Source organism: Euprymna scolopes, chromosome 26 (assembly GCF_053919585.1).
Source record: "Euprymna scolopes isolate OS-2025 chromosome 26, ASM5391958v1, whole genome shotgun sequence".
NCBI classification, from domain to species: Eukaryota; Metazoa; Mollusca; class Cephalopoda; order Sepiida; family Sepiolidae; genus Euprymna; species Euprymna scolopes.
The window spans coordinates 74,057,194-74,078,295 of record NC_136507.1 but is presented as its reverse complement, the minus strand read 5'-3'; the positions used below and the strand labels follow the sequence as shown (position 1 = coordinate 74,078,295).

General features: G+C 31.0%; 1 protein-coding gene across 2 annotated transcripts in view; it reads left to right on the top strand.

The window, feature by feature from the left end:
* The window catches only part of LOC145248188 (uncharacterized), a 558,365-nt gene extending 539,323 nt beyond the window's left edge, over positions 1–19,042 (top strand). The window contains exons 13-16 of one of the 2 annotated variants that reach the window (XM_080110044.1): positions 1,500–1,628; positions 6,523–7,497; positions 10,246–10,357; positions 18,410–19,042. In XM_080110044.1, coding sequence (XP_079966170.1) covers positions 1,500–1,628; positions 6,523–7,497; positions 10,246–10,357; positions 18,410–18,906 — 1,713 coding nt within the window. In that variant the 3' untranslated portion in view covers positions 18,907–19,042. The remainder of the gene's footprint in view (positions 1–1,499; positions 1,629–6,522; positions 7,498–10,245; positions 10,358–18,409) is intronic. The other variant, XM_080110045.1, reaches the window with a different exon arrangement.
* Positions 19,043–21,102: the final 2,060 nt, after the last annotated feature.

The window sequence follows — 21,102 nt, the reverse complement described above, 5'->3', positions numbered from 1 at the left end:
TTTTTTTTATTTTAACCCCCACCCACTCCCGGAGTTTTGATTTACCCAAAACCACACACACCTCAAAACACCCGGGCATCGCTGGGTACCCCCCCCCCGCTAGTCTATTATATAAAGGAGACCTGTTTGTGTGTGTGTTTGTATGTCTGCTAAAAAGATTTGTCATCTGCATCCAGCTGGGTCAAAACTGGTACCATCTGAACGAGCGATGCCCCTGATGCATAAGATGTGAAAATTAAAAATGATTCATTCTGTGGGGGTCAACTGGACCACATTTTGGAAGGGGAGGGTTCCTTTTTTGCATTGCTTTTTTCGCAAGTCACACATGTGTATTAAACTAAAACTATGTTTAAAATGCTTATTTTGCAATGTCATGACCTCATAAGCACTCATGGCTGGCCATGTGGGCAAAAGCATTTGTCTTCTTCCCTTTTTTCGCATTTCATATTTGAGCCCAGATACCATCGCTCAAATTTTTTTTTCATTCGCACGGGCACTCTCTGCTATTTTGATTGAAAGAAAAGTTGTTTTGATTTATTTAATTTTTATTGGGGGGGGGGGGGGGTCCAGCGCATGGGCAACAAAAAGTGCTTAATATCCGGAGAATAGCTTTTTCTCTTCGTATCCCTTCTGCCAAAATATCTGGTAGGAAGGTTGTCACATACTTCTTTTTTTTTTCTTTTTTTTTGTGTTTTTATCCATTTTTAAGTAGGATTACAGTATCCTTTATATTTTAAATTGTTGTGGGAGGTATCGACGTTGCCCACGATGACATATAACAATGAAAAACTGGTCAATATCCTTAGTATAGCAGGTGTGTCCAAACCGAACTTCATGTGCAGCTGGGCAATGCTGGCTATCCATGCAAGTTTATTATATAAAGGGCAGTGTTCATCTGTATGTCTAGCTAAAACTCTAAAAGTACAAAACAAACACTCACAAAGTTGTTGTTTTTTTTTTTTTTTTTTTTTTTTTTTTTTAAGTGTATAGTTAAAATACGTATTGTATCTTATTTTAAGGATCCATGGCACAGTGGTTCGAGTACCTAGAAAAATCAATTATAAAAGTAACATCCTTCTGAAGATTGAAGGTTCAATTCTCAGTGTGGACGAGCGAAATTTACAATTGTGAATTACTGAGGATCTCTATCCAGTTATGGCTGATGGAACAAGACCATGCTACCTCCGTGAAGTAAATAAAGAGTTCCGTTCAAAATTCCGTCCAAATTCCAGAGTTCGATAGAAAGATTCCTGAGTTCGACAAGATACACCTGAAGAAGGTCAGAGATTACATCAACCAAAACGTTGTGAAAATAACGCTCAAGATGAGAACAGTAGTCGAAGATTCGAAATAATACGAATTTTAAAATCTAATATTCAGAAAATTTGCAATCATAATAATTTTTTTTTTTTTGGTTCCATGTAACAATTAGTTCCTTCTGTTGTTTATTTATTTTTCTAATTCATTCATTATTTAACACAATTTTCTTTCTAAAACAGGTTTTAAAGACCGAAAATTCTACTTACAACGAAAGTAAAGCGCATCACACTTTGGGAAACAATCAATCATATTCACCTGCTGTCGATCACATTCAGAGTGCCTGTCATCCAAATAACACAAACAAAAATGTAAGTCCATCTGTTATAATAAAGTTGTATTCCTGTCAGTTTGTTTGATTAATTATCAATTAATTATTCCTGTCACGGTTTGATTAATATATACAAAAAGTAGAATGTTTCACAAATAAATATTAATACTGAAAACGGACTTATAAATATATATTATTTATTTAAAAAAAAATCAACATTCAAGAGGTTATCTCATTTGCATATTACATTAAAGAAAATCTGTTTTAATAATTAGGTATACACCTTTTAATAGTAATTAGTAATAGAATTGTTTTAAGTAATCTGTTTAGAAATAGTATATAAAGTTGATTTATTTAATTTATTTTTAATTTAATAATAATTTAATAATAATAATAATTATATATATATATATATATATATATATATATATATAAGCGGGAAGGGGTGTCTGGCTTTGTGCAGAGATAAAATACACTTAAATATAATATTTAAATATCGTGATTTCAAAAGCAAAAAAAAATGTATTTAGGCGCCATTAACTAGAATTTAAACCGATACTGTAGCATTCAAAGCTGGTGACATTACGATTGTACTAATGTAATACGTATATGAACTGATTAAAAATAAACTACAATGAATATACGAAATGTATAACAATCTTTTACAATTTTGACCACTTAAAAAGTATTTTAATCGGCTAAAGAGCCATAAAAGAACGGCCTGTAAAAAGTCCAATCATTTGAGGCCCCTAGCGCAGTGTGACTTTTAATTTTGGAGGAGATAGTTTGAAAATATAGAGACAGACATAACCGTTCATATATTAAATTTATATATATATATATATATATATATATATATATATATATGACTACTTAATCTAATCACATAAATTAATATATGAAGATATAAATTTTCAGTATTTATTTCAACAGTGCTCAACACATAGGTAGAAGTTAACTTCTATATATATATATATATATATATATATATATATATATTAAATAATAATAAAAAAAAGCTTTAAAATCAACATCTTTCGTTTGAATGTTAAATCTTGTTAAAAACTTTCGGTTCTTGTCTAGAATTCTCCCTTATATTTAAAAACAAAAATAAAGAAATATCTGTATGATGTGTGTACCCGTGACGTAATGGAAAAAATCATATTACAAAAAAAATTATGTAAGTTAATCAAGTAGTTCTAATTTTAAAAAGAAAACCAAATTTTATGACTGAACTATGAGAGACGATCTTGCAATTCTATATTGAAAGCAGTCGAGATTTTAGGAAGTCATTCTTAACATGGGGAGGGTGGAAAAGATCAAATGCGGTTAAAAAATTATTTTCTTTATAAAAATAAAACTAGTTCATCAATTTACAAATTATTGAAATTAGTTAAAATAACACGGTGATCGTAATAACTGATAAATAAATCAATCATTTTTTTTTTTAATACATACAAACAACATAAAGTTTTGTAATCATTATCAATAATAATAACACTAAATGAAACACAAAACAAAAAACCTGAAACAATTTTTTTTTTAAATTTAATTCATCTCATTTTCTGCTGAACTACCTCTCAAAGATTTCTCTTACACATTCGAAATACAGTTGAACACACATTTAAGGAATAGAATATTTTCCTAAAATAATATGTTTAACGGAACGTCTGTTGGACCACACTGATGACAATTAAGATTGTAGTATAAAAACTTTATATTAATAAAAGGTGGAAACTACAAAACTCATTCACTTGTATATATGCCTTAATGTGTTTACCTTTTATACCTCTGCATTGTATAATCCTATCCATAGCATTGAGCCACTGGAGGAGGCATAAGCCATCTACAACTCTATAGATGCTTTTATAGTGAAGGGTTCTTTTTTTTCGAGGAGAGGGTGCTGGCCCCACGCCTAACCTTCCCAAGAGATACATACAGCACTTAGCCTTCTCAAATGGTCACTCATCTGGTACTAGCCAGACTCAACATTGTTTAACTTCGGTGATCTGGCCAGAACCGGTGTGTCAACATGATTGTGCCATATGCATTATATAAACTACCTTTAAATAAAATTAATTTGCTATAATGTCTTTTTTAAATAAATATTAACAATTTTTATACCTACAGATTCTAGTGCTTCATGCTTTTACAGAATCATAAGTCTAGGAAGCGATAATTACTGCTGGTCAAGAGATCTGAATCCAGTCACAAAACCACCCTTGACTTTGTAGGCTAGTGTCTTTCCTCCAAGCCACCAGTAAGAACACACGAATGGAAAGAAATTAAGTACTTATGAATGCCCTGTTAGTGGGCGTTCATAGTTGAGTCAGAATGATATGCTTTCACTAAAGTTGACTGCTTTTTCTTAATTCCCTAAATAATTTCTTAAAGGGGTTTTATAGCTATAATATTTTTAAAATAAATATTAACAATTTTTATATCTAAAATTTCTTAAAGGGGTTTTATAGCTATAATATTTTTAAAATAAATATTAACATTTTTTATATCTAAAATTTCTTAAAGGGGTTTTATAGCTATAATATTTTTAAAATAAATATTAACATTTTTTATATCTAAAATTTCTTAAAGGGGTTTTATAGCTATAATATTTTTAAAATAAATATTAACATTTTTTATATCTAAAATTTCTTAAAGGGGTTTTATAGCTATAATATTTTTAAAATAAATATTAACATTTTTTATATCTAAAATTTCTTAAAGGGGTTTTATAGCTATAATATTTTTAAAATAAATATTAACAATTTTTATATCTAAAATTTCTTAAAGGGGTTTTATAGCTATAATATTTTTAAAATAAATATTAACATTTTTTATATCTAAAATTTCTTAAAGGGGTTTTATAGCTATAATATTTTTAAAATAAATATTATCATTTTTTATATCTAAAATTTCTTAAAGGGGTTTTATAGCTATAATATTTTTAAAATAAATATTATCATTTTTTATATCTAAAATTTCTTAAAGGGGTTTTATAGCTATAATATTTTTAAAATAAATATTAACAATTTTTATATCTACAGGCACTAGTGTTTCATACTTATGAAATCATCAGTGTAAAAAGTGATAATTACTGCTGGTCAAGAGATCTGAATCCAGTCACAAAGCCACACTTGACTTTGTAGGCTAGTGTCTTTCCAATTGGAATGATAGTTGCTATTTCTTCTGATGAGTTAAAGGCAAAATAGATTCATTGGTTGATATAATAATTAAATGAATGATTTTGCGCTACAAACGAGGTGCTGTCAAGAATTGTAAATGCCAATGTAATTAAAGGAAAAAATTGTAAGATGGTCAACATCATGAAATTTGGAATATAGACTTTTGTTTGTTATATGCTCTGTAATTACATTGAGCTTCATAAATTAAGGATTAGCGTATAGAAAAAGTGAAATATAATTGAAAAAAAAATCATATTCCCACAGAAATAAATATATATATATATATATATATATATATATATATATATATATATATATATATTAATATATATATATATATTAATATATATGCAGTAGTGTCCAAAACTAAGGGACAAAATTTTAAAACCTAATATTTGTTAGAAATAACTGTGAAAAGCTGAAATTTTGACAACTGGTAGTCGTTATCATCCATAATAACATACTAAAATTTGAATCATTTGCAAAGGATAGAAAAAGAATTGTAACAATTATTTATTTATTTTCAAAATAGGAACGTCCAAAAAAAATTTGAAAATTTTGTCCCTGAATTTTGGATGCAACTGTATATATGACAAAAGTCTATATTCCAAACTTCAAGATGTTGACCATCTTATCATTTATTTCTTTAAGTACGTTGAAATGCACAATTCTTGACAGCACCTGTTTCGTAGTGCAGAATCATTCATTTAATTATTATGTCAATTTTGGAATTTATTCTGCCCTTAACTCATCAGAAGAAAAAGAAATCATCAAAGGAATATGGGCATGATTACAAAATCCAAAATTGGAAGAGAAGTTGTAATTATTTTTCAAATTGTTACACCATATATATATATATATATATATATAAATTAACTAGATTTGTTTCCTTCCTTTTTTTGGTTCCTCCCACAAAAGGAGCGTGGACCTGTAAATTTATCTTTATTCGTCTGTCTGTCTGTCTGTCTGTCTTCTGTTTGCACTTTTCTCAATAACTACGTTTTGGAATTTTTTGAAATTTTGCACAAACAATAAACATGATATGAGTAAAAAAAAATAACAGGACGGATTTTCCGGGAAAACTCCAGTTGCCCCCCTAGAGGTGCCTTTCGGGTTAAAATGGCTAAAATTGACATTTTTGTGCACATTAAAAAAAATTGATGCCTTTCATGTTATAAAATTTACTGAAAAGTTGTAACTAACTGATTTCTATATAATTTTGTTTGTCTATACTTTGCGATAACTCTTGGGTCTTCCACAGGGGCTCTTTTAGGGCTAATAAAAACATTTCCATTTTTGGGACTATTTTACCATATTTGTCCAAAACTTTGTGTGTATGCCTATTTAGCAGTTTTGCATGGTGCTGAACTCAAATTTAAATATGTTAAGGCTCTGTGGACTTTTGGGGCTAAATGGTGGGAAGGGGGGGGCAAATGATCGACTTAGTCATATCTTTTTTTGCATGGGGCAGAACTCGAATTTACATATGTTAAGGTCTAAAACTGCACCGTTTGTTCATCTTCACCAGGATTTGATGTACCCTGGGGACTTTTCGGGTTAAATGGGGGAAGGGAGGTAGCTGATGCTGAACTTAGTCATTTTTTTTATGCCTTGTTCACTGTGCTCTTACGAGGGACCATGCATGCCTCACTTGTTTTTATTGTTTTTTTTTCTCTACACATCGTGTATGTCTATTGGTTTTCTTCATCTTTAATTATCATTTTTCTTAATTTCTCTTCTGTTCATTTGTAGATCAAAGAAAATATATCATCTTCATCATCCTCACCATTCCATTCACCAGACGAGACCAAAAGTGCAGAACAATGGCTGCTGCAGTTTTCCAAAGAAGACATCGAAAAAAACCTGGCATTCTATCAAAAGCGCCAAAACCAGAGTCTTCACAATGGTCACACAAGCCATTCCCCTTCCCAAACCAAAAATGTTGAAGACGACCACACAGTGTATTGGCAGACGATGCAACACAAACCCCACCCGACACGGATCCCTGTCTCTCGTTATATGACCCTGCCGATTTGTAACCCCAGTCCCGGGCTAGGCGCCATATCTAGAGATGATGACTCGATTCCATTAAGTCCGGTCAGCCCCTCTGGTTTTGAAGAGCAGAAAAAGTTCCGGCAAGAATTTTATAGTCTTTGCTGTATGGAATCAAATCGGAGTCTCTTTTCTGGATGCAGCCATGAAGAGAACTTAGCGCAGAAACTGCTTCCGCTGACCAACACCAAATCTGAGGATACCTGTCACGGCTGTTCAGAGTCCGACATCCAAGAAATTGAAAACGTTTCCCTTCAAATTGACCATCTGTCTCGAACGGTAAACGAACTTCATCTGAGTTTCTCTAGCTTAAATAGCATCGAGTGCAACTCGGACGTCGGCAGTGGCATGTTGACCCCGGCCAGTGGACATAACAGCAGTCTCGAGGGTTATCACTGGGTAGAAGATGAGTTTTACCTGACGCCATCCAGCGGCGACATCATCTTCTCCAATTCTAATGATTCGTCCGCTTCGTGCGAGTGGATGAATGAGTACGTCGACGAAAGTGTGGAGGCGTTTTATCTTCCGGAAAGCTGTGACGATGACCAGCATTTCATGGAAAAACTGTGTGCGGTAGCCAACAAAAGTGTGGACGAGGGAAAGATAAGCGGAGGGAAAGAGAAAATGTCGACACCTGAAAAAGAAGTGGATGACATCCTTGTCACCAATCCACAGGTGAGAACAAATAATCATTCTTGGTATTCAAACATTGATCAAAAACGTTGTCCTTAATAAAATGGAGATTTCACAGCTGTAAAATTAAGGGAGGTAATTCAGTAATTGAACATTAGTTTCAATCAGTAGCCGCTAACTGAAGTACACGGCGGCTCACCAAAAATGTCATTCATGCATCCCATGATGTAAAGGGTGGTTGTTTGAGTGTATGTCTGGCTAAAACTCTAAAATTACAAAACAAACACCTGCAAAGTTGTTATTTTTTTGATTGCTGAATATCTAAAATTAAATATATATATATTCATTTTTTGACTCTAAACAGGTTTCATGAGGTTGGGGGGAGTCAACCATTTGATGCACTAACTAAAAGGAAGCAACTCTGATATTGTTTTTCAATGAGTTATTTCCCTTAGTCTGACTCATTCCTCAAGTAATCTATATAAGTGTATGTGTATGTCCAAAGAGAGGAATGGGCTGGCCAGATAAAAAAGAGAGGCAGAGTGGAGAGAAGGAGGAGGAAAATTGGAGAGAAATAGAAATTTTAATAGAAATATGTTGCTAGTCCATATATATATATATATATATATATATAACTAAACAGATAAAACGGTAATAAAATATATATATATATATATATATATATAACTAAACAGATAAAACGGTAATAAAAAATATATATATATATATATATATATATAACTAAACAGATAAAACGGTAATAAAAAATATATATATATATATAACTAAACAGATAAAACGGTAATAATATATATATATATATATATATATATATATATATATATATATATATATATATATATATATATATATATATATATATACCAGGTTAAAAGTATTCAGGAGATAAAACCCATGAATTAAAGCAAGGTAATCAAAAGTGCTCAATAAAAAAGAGCCAAATATATTATTTTTATTTATATAGACAAATATTTTTTTTTTTTTTTTTTTTTTTTTATTCAATTTTCTACCCCAAACAAGGCACAGTGCCACTTTGAAGCAGGGGGCTACTATTAGGGAATTAATTAGCGGGGTCATTATGAAGGGAGAAGAGTAGAAAGATGTTTGTTAACATTACACTTGAACTTCTGCATATCATTGCGGTTGGGAAAGCAGAATCCCGGAAGGGAGTTCCAAAGACCCGCAGTTCTGGGGAAGAAACTATTGGAGTAAAAGGCTTTCTTGCACCTAGGGATCTCTTATTTTTATTTATATAGATAAATATTACATGTAATATATATATTACATATAATATATATATTACATGTAATATTTATCTATATAAATAAAAATAATGTGTGTGTATATGTGTGAAAATAACGTGTGTAACATTACAAAATCTACATAAATTAAAATATTATATTTTAACGTATTTTATGACCGAGCAACTCTGGGCAGCCTGCTAGTTGTCAATAATTCTGATCCACTGCTCCGATTTTGGCTGCGATGGTCCACTTCAGTTCAAAAATAATGTCGGGATGATTTTGATGGTTTCTATTTTTGCGATAACTCCACACGTAAAATTTTGAAAGATTATCATCTATTATGTATGAATCACATTCTAGATCACTCCTCCTTCTGATGAGACGATCACCAAATTACATACTTACACTCTGTAAAGTTCGCTTGTCATTTTACATTTTTTTTTAAAGAAGTTCACCATTTATCAAAGCCCGAAAGCCATTCAAGAATAAAGGTTAACAAGTGCACAGCAGTCATCAGGACAACAGCATAGTAATCGTTAGTCATGGAAATTGGGTGTAATTTGATTATTTAAGGGGATTGTTCAACAAGAACTTGTTTACATTGGACTTGAAGACAACCATATTGCAGTCAGCTGGAAAGTAAAGCAGCAGAACAGAGTTCCACAGTCGGGCAGTTTTACAAAAGAAGCTTCGTTCATTGAATTTGCAGTTAGATTTAGGCACAGATAAAGAGTGGAGCAGGGATTCTTGATAGTGGCTGTAGCTAGACGTGTGCTTTTTTGTGAAAGTTTTACAGGGAGGATCATGTGTTACTATGATTGCTATTTCCTTGATTTTAGTAGAGATTATGAAAAAACTGGAATATTTTCAAAATTATTCATGATTATATTGTCAAAACAGAGCGAAAGCTAAAGATGGAAAGAGAGAGAGAGAGAGAGAGAGAGAGAGAGAGACGAAGATGGAAAGAGAAAAAGAGAGTTCCACGGGCGGGCAGTTCTAGGAAAGAAGCTTTGTTCATGGAATTTGTGTTTAGAGTTAGGCACAGATAGAGAATAGGGAAATTGTTCATAGTGGTTGTAGGTAAACGAGTTCTTTTTTTTTTTTTTTTTTGCAAAGGAGTCACCATTTATCAAGGTCTGGAGGCCACTCGAGGATAAGTGTTATTGAGTGTACAGTAGTCAATGGGATAATTTCTTAGTAATCACTAGTAGTAGAACGTAGTATGTAAATTGGGTTATTAAATGGGGGGGGGGCGGTTCATCAAGAATTTGTTTACGTTGGACTTGAAGACGACCAAATTGTAGTCGGCTGGAAAACAGACTAACAAGAGAGAGATCTACAGGCGAGCTCCAATCTATGGTCTATTTTACTTTTTGTAAAAGTTTGGCAAGGGAAGGGCATAGATTGAAGCTCGGACGAGCAATTGATGTTAATTTCTCACTGTTTTCTTCACTATCCTTATTTTGATGAGAAAAAGCATTAGATTTATATTTTTCAAACAAAATGAATTTGATTTCTTTTTCAGACCCGAGCTGATCTTCTTGATGCGATGATTGACGTTTCGCCAGCAAATGGAAGTGATGACAGCAGCAGTGCTGATGATAGAATGTCAGTTTCTAAGTTTAAAAATAAAAAAGGTACGAAAGTAATAATAATGATCTAGAAATGAAATATTTCACTTGAGTTTTTTTTAATTTTATTTTATTTTGTTTTATTTATTTTTTTTACTTTTATTTTTTATCATTTTTTTTTACTTTTATTTTTTTATCATTTTTTTAACTTTTATTTTTAATCGTTTTTTTTTTTCATTTTTTTCTTTTTGTTTCAGTTTTAATTTTTTATTTATTTTTATTTTTATGTCCCTATTCCTTTTCATTTTTTCCGTTTTCTCTGATTTTACAATTTTTTTTTCATTTTGTTTCATTTTTTTAATTTTGTTTATTTTTAAATGTTTTCTTTCATTTCAGTTTTTTCTTTCATTTTTAAATGTTTTCTTTCTTTCATTTTTTCATTTTCTTTTGTTTCTTTAATTTTATTTCTATTTTAGTTTAGCTTTCTCTTTCCTATGCTTTTTCTAATCTTATTGCATTTTCTTTGATTTTTTGCTTCATTTTTTTATTTTTTATTTTATTTATACAATTTTTCTTTCATTTTTCCTTTTCGTTTTTTCTATTTATTTTTTTCATTTTCTTTCGTTTTTCTTTTCTTGTAATTTTCTTCTCTTTTCCTAATCTCATATTTTTTTCTTTTGCTTTCTTTTCCTTTTCCACGTTCCACTTTTTATTTTAGTTTTCTCTTTACTTTTTACTTTTCCTTTTTTCTCTTTTTGCTCTTTCTTTATTTTTAATATTTTTAATTTTTAATCTTTTATTTTTTTTCCTTCTTTATTTTTTGAAATTTTTAAATATTTTCTTTTTCTTTATTCGTTTTCTATTTTCATTTTCTTTTTTATCGCATAAATTAAATAAATATTTGAAAGGAAAAAATATATCTAATAAAGTAAAGTAAAAAAATATATCTGATATATAAAATAAAGTTGATCTTATACTGTAGCTTTGAAGACAACCAAGCAAAGAAAAAAACCCTAAGCAAAATTCATCCCAAAGCAGCAAAACTGAAGCTAGCCTACCAGGACACTATATATACAAATGTAGGAAAATTTGAGCATATTTTATTGGGTTAAAAATATAAGTTCTTTTTTACCAATTGTCATAAAATTTTAAGTATAGAATATTTATAGATATAGGCAAGTTTATCAAAGCTCAAATTAAATTTCTATTTCATTTATTAATGCTTGCCGTACAATTAAGATGATTCTTGTCTCAACAAAATCTTTTTTGTGCATTCATTCTTTTTGCGGACTGTTATCCTCATCTTCATTGTTGTTGTTTCGCCACATTTCAGCCAACTCATCCTCTGGCCTTCTTCAGGTGATTAACGGCGATGGGTTAGGAATGCTGAGTCTTATAACTGTATCCACAGCAATTACTGCCTTCCATAGTTGTTGTTGCCTCACCACGTTTCGACTAACTAATCCTCTGGCCTACTTTGGATAGGATTGAAACGCTATCTTCAGACAATGCTCACCTGGAATCGTAGATACTCAACACCACTCAAAACGTGGTGTGATTATCGCATTTCTGACAGTGTCAGTTCCTTTGGGCTCGTGTGATGTTCTTTTTGTTTTTATTCTATTTCAACTTACCTATAGCTGGTTGGCTAGTTCTATAAGTTGGTTTCTGCACTCAAGGATTTTTAAAATTATAGTTTCTGAAAATGACCAAAAGAATGAAGGATAGCTAAATAGATGGTCAGGACAAAGATGGATATTGTTGGTGAGAAGTGGATTTTAAACGACTATCGAGTATTAGCAACTCTTGTCCTGTTATTTTATTTTTTTTTTTTTTTTTGCACAGAAATCCCCATTTATCAAGGCCCGGGGGCCACTCGAGGATAAGGTTAATAGGTATACAATGTGATTATAGCATAGTAAACATAAGTAGTGGGAATTTTGAAAATTGAATTACTTGGGGGGACGGTTCATCAAGAACTTGTTGGACCTGAAGACAATCAGAGTACAAAATAGACTTCGTGGTTTAGTGGGGGATGCCCTTTTCTCTACCCTGCAACCCCTCTCCCACAGAAGAGCCTATCCTTGTTTTATCGTTATTTTCATGGCAGGTGCTCGTCTGAACTCCAATCCCTGGTCCCCCCTCGCCAATCTTTCACGAAAAACACCCGTCTAGCTGAATCCACTGTGACAAATTTCCCCCACTCTATATCTGTGCCTAAATCAAAACGCGGATTCCATGAACAAAGCTTCTTTCTTAGAACTGCACGCCTTGGATGTCTTCAAGTCTAATGTTAACAAATTCCTAATGAACCGCCCCCTTAAGTAAACACTTCATCAAATCTCCACACTAACGTAATGTACTTGCAATAACCCTTATCCCTGAGTGGCTTCCGGGCCTTGATAAGTGGTGATCACTGTGTAAAAAAAAAAAAAAAAAAAGTCAGCTGGAAAACAGGGAAACGGAAGAGAGTTCGACAGGTGTGCAGTTCTAAGAAAGAAGCTTTGTTCATGGAATCTAGGTTTAGGTTTAGGTACTGATAAAGAGTGTGGGAAATTATTGATAGTGGTTTCGGCTAGACGAGTGTTTTTCTGTGAAAGTTTGGCTAGATGGGGGGGGGGCATAGATTGAAGCTCAGCTGAGCAGGAAGAATGCTGGGAAATGTCACGATGAGAAATTGTTGAATATTGAGTTTTCATGAAACCGTGACAATCTAGAAGTCCCAGAAGTATCTGGTTTAACTATAAGACTTGAGAAAGAAACGGTACGGGATGCTGCAAGTAAGATGAAGATCAAGGCTGCAGGATGCAGAAATTACAGAAACTTCAAGTTGATGGATCAGCTTCTGGAATTGACTGAGAGAATAATTGAGTAGCAAATAAGTCACATAAACTCTACATATTGTAGAAGTAGTATCTGGTCCAGCTTTAAGAATTGAGAAAAGAAATGGCATCGGAAGCTGTGCTCAAGATGAAGAAAGGTAAAACTGGATGGCTTTCATGCATTGTTGAAGAAATATTGAAAACTGCGGGTGAAACAGGTATTAAAATGGCTACATACTTATGAGTCTTAATTTTTGAGATGAGGATTAATAATTTATATTATTTGGATTATTCAGACTATTGTTCTTATCTTGAGTGTTCCATTAGCCATGACCGGGTACAAGGAGCTATGAGTTAATGAATAAAGTACTAAGTAAAATCAATTTCTAAGTGACACTCTTCTAGAGGTTGAAGGTTCAAAGTATAATTGCAAATGACTTAGGAAATCTTCCCAGATAATAGAGGATGGAATGATAAATAATAACACTACAGATTTATTTTAAAACGTTTTATTGAAAAAATCAATTCAGGTAACTTGATTATGTAGTAGCGCTGGCGTCTATTCAATGTAACCACCTTCAGCCTCAATCACTGCTCTGACATGAGTCCGGGACTGGGAGAGCATGCCTTTTCCGTAAGCGCCAATTGATGCTGCTTTCAACCTCAATCACCACCAGGTGTAGAGTGGGGTGGCAAATCTTGTCAACGCAACTTGCACTCAACATGCACTGACCTTCCTCATGACCTCTTGTCAATCCTTCGGTGTACTGCGTTCGTCAACCTAAGTCATCGTGTTTGATATATGTCACCGGTAACCCTTTAACCTCTCTGCACTTAACTTGAACACAAGCAAGTTGGTTCAAGCTAGTACCGCGATATTGACACACAACACAACTTCCTATACCATTGTTCTGCTGATAAACTTATTTCCTCTTTTTTTTCTTTCTATTTTTTTTTTTCTTTTTATTTACTTTCTACACTTGGAGTGGAGTGGGGGACGTCGATAGTATCACACTAGATCATGTGATTAAAATCAACAGAACTGCAATATATTGAGGCAGCGAACCTAACATCTTATTCATTTGGCAAAACATTTTAAACTCAACAGTAAAATTATATTGTTACATGATCATCAACGTCTTGTTTTTTTTTTTTTTTAAGTTGCAACAATTTTAAATGTATTGTCACACACAAAACCATTTCCTTATTTTCAGAATACTGAGATTCACTGAAAGCACCACTCTTCTTTTTTAAGCACAAACCAATAATGAAAGGTTCTTTTTGATTTTTTTTTTTTTGTTTTTTTGAATTGTTCTTTGGCATCTGCATACATATGTGTACGTCTTTGTGGTGTGCATGGATGTGTGCGTTTCTTTTTTTCTTTTTTTTTTTTGGCTTCTCTCTCCAAGTGGTCGTACAAATTAGAATTCTTTGAACCATTATTGGAAACTATCTTGCGTTTTATTTTATTGTTTCATTGCATTTAACCGACTGAAGTTTTATAATTTGAAAAATAATTAATTTTTTTTATCTTTGCTTTTTTTTTTTTTTTTTGCTTTTCTTTTTCCTTTTCTTTTCTTTTACTTCTTTTACTCGTTTTCTTCTTTTTTTTGTTTTCTTTTATTCCCCTCTCTTCTCTTTTATTCATCCTCTCTTTCTATGCATTTTCTTTCCGTTCTCCCTCTTTGCTTTACCTTCGTTCCCCTTTTTTCTTTGTCATTTTTTTTCTTTCCTTCCCCCTCATTTCTTTCCTTCTCCCCCACTTTCCTTTCCTTCCTCTTTCCTTTCCGTCCTCTCCCTCTCTTTCCTTTCCGTCCTCTCCCTCTCTTTCCTTTCCGTCCTCTCCCTCTCTTCCCTTTCCTTCCTTCCCTTCCTCCCTTTCCTCCCCCTCCATTTTTCTTTCCTCTGTCCCTTCCCTATTGTTCCTCCCCCTCCATTTTTCTTTCCTCTGTCTCTTCCCTATTGTTCCTCCTCACTTCCCCCTTTCGTTTTATTCTTCCTATCTCACTTCCCTGATTTCTTTACTCTCTTTTCCCTATTCCCTCCTATTCTTCGTATTCCCTCATTTAATTTTCTCTCTTTTTTCTCTCTACATTTTCTTTCCCCCCCTCTCTATTTTCCTCTTCCTTTTTTCTTGGACGTTTTCGTCTTCCTCCTTTTTCACATCAAAATAGAAAAAAGTCCAATAAAATCTTAACAAAATCAATTTTACTTTCAATTGATTAAAACTCTTTAAATCAAAATGTCCTTTCAGTTGTCTGTTACATCTTTGCTCTCCTTTTTACTAATGGATACTTTTTTACTATGAAAAACGATGGAAAAAAATATGCCTCCCCAGTGTTCACATTCACTTTGTAATATATTCATACAAAATCATAGTAATAGTTGTGATATTTCTATATTGGAAAAGCACCACAGAATTGAAAACAGGAAAATCATTTTAAAACCAAATTCAGTGCTAAGAGATTTTTTTTTTTTTCATTAATAAATGAAACAGTATAGATAAAATATTTCGGTCGATACCCAACCACCTTCCGTGAATTATTATTGGCATTTGTCAATAAAGCGAGACTCTCTCTCTCTCTCTCTCTCTCTCTCTCTCTCTCTCTCTCTCTCTCTCATATATATATATATATATATATATATATATATATATATATATATATATATATATATATATATATATATGAGGAATAAAAGTTACATAGAACTTTATTAAATCATCAGATCAATAAGAACAAAATGTGAGGAAAAACGGAAAAGAATCTCTTAGGCCATCGTATTTCGAAGCTAAATTCTTCTCATCAGAAGAGGATAAAAAACCAGCTTTATAACACTACATGGGTATACAAAGATAAAATCAGCTTGAGAACATTTATATTAGAAATGAAAAATCAAAAAATAAAATACAGGCTGAATTAATAGGGACTATTATCCCCATTCACTATCATTAATGGAAACTATTAAAAATAAAGTAATTCAGTTTTGCTTTTAGCTCTTATGTAACACCTCTCTCTCTCTTTCTCTCTCTCTCTCTCTCTGATGTTCACAAGTTTCATACATTCTCTAATTAGTTTAGTAACCTCTGTCTATTGCTAACGGTTTTATGACCATGGCTGAATAATAAAGACATATATAATTCTAGGTTAATACAAGAGTGCTCAATACCGAAGTAGGGCAAGATATACTTTTTATTGGTTTTTACATAAGTGTTAATATATTGCTATCTCTACACATTTATGAGCATGTTTCGGTCAGCTAGTTACTAGTAACTAGATATCTCTTCAGGCGATAGAGCATATACAAAAACTGTGTATATATATGTACATATATATATATATATATATATATATATATATATATATATATATACAATAAAATATAACTGAAAATAATAAACAGGAAAAAGGCAAAGAAAATTGAAAAAAAAGGTAGAAAAAATTAAAAAAAAAAAAACATTTGACAAAAATATGAAAAAATGAAAAATAAATGAACAAATAAAAAATGGAAAAAAAATAAGTGAAAAGAAAGAAAAAATATGAAAAATTATAATGAATATCTATATGTATATATGTATGTATATATACACACACACACACACACACACTCGCGTGCGCACCTTGACTTTTTAAAGTATTTTGTGAACATCCTCAGTGCTTCAATTGTGTTCATCTTTTTCTTAATTTCCATGCATTCGTGTCTTATTTCGGAAATACTGGTGAATGTTTTAAAAAGAAAAAAAAATGCCGAGAAAATTTTACTAACATTTTATTTGCTTCTTTCAGCTATTTTTCTAATTTTTTTTTTTTTTTATGTGAAGGTCATTCTGGTCATACCTTGTGATGACTCAGTTAAGTTAAAATGTTGGAAGGAAACTTTACTAACAGGAATCTGCATCTTTGCAAACATTTTGGAATTTTGTTTCCATTTGTTTTATTTTATAATCAATATTTAAAATTGTTTGGCGATCTACATCTAACAGCTTTTATTTTCATCATCATCATCGTCATCACCATTTTTTTCATCTGTTAGCAATTAAATAAACTACTGACCATTTATTTTCTTTTTTTCCACATTTTTTCATTTTCTCTTTTTCCTTTTCCTTTTTCCTTTTCTCTTTTACCCTATTTTTTATTTTATTTTTTCTTTTCTTTTTCCTTTTTTCTTTTTCTTTCTCCTTTTTTCTTTTTTGCTTCCCTTTTTTCTTTTTTCTCTTTTTTCCTTTTTCTTTTTCTTTTGTTCATTATAATTTTTTCACATTTTTTCTTTCTTCTCTCTTATTTATTTTTCCATTTTTTTTTTCATTCATTTTTTCATATTTTTGTCAAATTTTTGTTTTAAATTTTTTTCTTTTTTTTTTTCAATTTCCTTTGCTTTTTTCCTTTTTATTTCAGTTATATTTTATATCAATAATTATCAAATTATATTTCAATTAATTTTTTATTTTCTTTTTCTCTTATTATTGTACTTATTTATTGTGAATCCTATACATAGAAATATATCAACATGTACACATAGCTAACTCACTAACTATATATATATGAGGTAAATGAAATTATAAGATCATTATGTATATACGCTCCAAGAATTCAGAATAAACAACAAATCTGTGTACAGTCGTTTCTGAGATGATCATGCACAAATTTATTGCTTATGTTGAATTTTTATCTATATTAAATGAAATGCTAAAATACTTTCAGATTACAGATTGCATAAAATTGTAAACTTGAAGTTCAAATAAATATTAGTATCAATATTTATAAGACAATCCCAATCAGATAAAAAAAATTATATATATACATAATTTTATATATATATATATATATATATATATATATATATATATATATATATATATATACACACACACATTGTTTGGTAAAGTAGTACAAATAATTTAAAAAAAATAATTTGTACTCCTTTCTTAAACAATAAATTTTGTTGTAATTCTACATGATTTTATTCAGAATTTCCACATATATATATATATATATATATATATATATATTAGAATAGATCTAGTAGAATTAATACCTGTACTATTGAGCGGAGTTTATATTCGCAGTATTTTAAACATAATAAATAAGGGTTGGCTGGCTATTTATCTGTCTTTTTATGCTTTTGTCTGGATACAGACTTCTACTCCTATATATATATAGAGAGAGAGAAAGAGCGGGGTTAGAAGTTTGATTGAAGAATACGTTTCTTATGTAATTTCATGTTTTTTTCTTTAGTGTGTAATATATATTGTTTCTTTGATTAAATAAAGATGTTTTCTTCTGTGTCTTTATTTAAGGTCGACAAAAAACATCTGCGCAGACGAGCCCCTCATTGAATTTCCAAAGGCTTTTTACCCGGTTCGGTTACCAGGAAGAGGAAGCAGTTTCAGCATTTGACTTTCTGGACCAATTCTCAACGTCAAGTGCCAATTCTGAACCGCCGCTCATGGCGAATGTTGCCGAATATGTCGCCAGTCTTCCGCAAGAATTTCAGAACTACTCTCCACTCTCAGATCCAGATGTTACACCTCATGCCTCTCCGACAAAATGCCATAAGGTGAAAAAAGGTCAGCTCCCCTCAAAGAAAGATCTAAAACACCTGGAAAACTGCAGCCGAAGCAACCAAGCCAAAGCAGCTGCTGCTGCCGCTACTGCAACCGCCACCACCACTGCAACACCTGTCCCATCAACGTCAAGTCGAGACTTGTGCCGCAGTTACTCAACGTGTTCGCTAGAGTCCCCGGAAGATGGATCGGCCAGTAATTTGTCTCTCAGTGATTCTTGCTGTGAATAATAATAAGGCTTTCAAACTCACTAATTTTATATAAAGGGCATTAATATATATATATATACACACACACACACACACACACACACACACACACACACACACACACACACACACACACAGGGCATCCGCAAAGTCTGAACACATAATATTATTGCATTTCAGCCTTGCAACTTCTCTGATCTGTTAAAAAATAGTTAGGTGCTCACTAGGGGGAGCTGGTTCGCTCCACCTTTCCAGCCTTGTTGCAGCGGAGAAACGCAATAAAGATATGGCACAAGAAATCACTTGGTTTTTACTTAACTTACTTGTGTCCAGACTTTATGGACAGCCTGTATATAAATTTATAAGTGATGTGATACAACAATACAGTGATTAGCTATCAACTACCGTTGGTTCCGGGTCAAGTTTGGGCTGAGGATAAACTCTATTGTGTTCACCTCAGTTGAACTGGCTAATGGTGGCAGTATTGAGACTGGAAGTACACAGTTCTAATACTGGCTGATGAAAAAAAAAAGAGTAGAAATTATTCTTGCTCTTAGCTTGTGCTGAATTTCATACCTAATCTGAAAACTAATTATATAATGACTATAATGCTATATAGCATCACCTATATATATATATATATATATCTATATATATATATATATAATCAAGAAGTAAAAATTAAGTTTACAAGCCAAAAGCTTAAAGCAAATCTAAATATTAATGTTTATATAGTAATCCCAACCAAATAAAAAAGCTCGATGCAAGCAAAATAGGAAATAGAGCTTTTCATAGGAGAACACAATTTAAGACTGTAAATTATAATTTACAAGAATTTATTGTTGGACAGGATACTCAAATAAGAAATATTAATATTTTTTATTTGAGTATCCTGTCCAACAATAAATTCTTGTACAGTATGATTTACAGTTTTCAGTTGTGTTCTTAGATATATATATATATATATATATATATATATATATATATCATTACTATGTTGGAAAGAATAAAAAAAAATAATAATCAGCAGATTTCACCTCTTTTTACTTGTAAAGAATGGTGCTAAGCCATAAGACTCTGAATCGGTGCATTGGAGCTGGTTATTTTAACAATTTATACTAAAATATTGAAAATAAAAGTAATAACACTTGGGTTTTAATAATAATTAAAAAAAAAAATAGTTTTATTCTAAAGAAGAATTGGTCATAGACAGAAAAACAAATGGTGCATTAAAAAAAAAAATTTTTTCAACCAAAACATAAAGCCAGTATGTGCTCATTGAGCAAAAAAAAAAAAATTCTACAGACACGCAAATTGCATTTAGATGTGGATACATCACAAGAGTTAAAAGAAGAAAATCTTTTTTTTTATTATCCTTAAAAACTTTAAATAAAATTAAAATATGTTCTTGAATAACTGAGAATTTTCTTCAAAAGTATCTTCCAGAAAATTTAAAAAAAAAAAAAAAAAAAAATTTTTTTTGAAATTAAATTAAAATTTTTTATTTTATTAATGAGTCACAAATTATCAAGGCCAAAAACCACCCAAGGACAAGACATTTATATGACATAAAAAGTTTTACTTAACAAAAAAAGAAAATCGGCCAAAAGAAATTTCAACACAAAAAAGATTTTTTTGCTTTTAGAAGGTCGGCTTAAGTTGTTTTTTTTTGTTTTGTTTTTTATGCAAACATCCTTAAAAATACTGAATTAAAAGTGTATTATCATATCTCTTTTCTTTCAGTATCTAAAAAAAATAAAAAATATATATTTAAAAATATATATTTATATAAATATAATAGTGAGGTAAAAACTGTTTTTATATCTTCATACAATCGTTTCCACCACGTTAAATCGTACATTTTTTTTTATTACATGGAAATCAAGATATATTCTAACGTGTTTCTTCAAATTTAAGAAAAAAAGCATCCTCATGATTTAAAAAAAAGACAATGAATATTTCCAAATATTCTCAAAGAACATTTTACTTTTCTTTTAAGAATAACATTTATTTATATAAATATTTTTTTTCTTACATATTTTTGCTTTGGAAGCATAAAAAAATACTTTATATGCAAAAGAAATTCTACAGACTAAATAATTCGTTTTTGTGTTGAAGTTATTCAATTAGAATGTGTTATTTTTATATAATGAATAATTTTTTAAATGTTTTATTTTTGTTTTTCAAATCTTAGGTAGTTGAAAAGTTTTCAGGTGA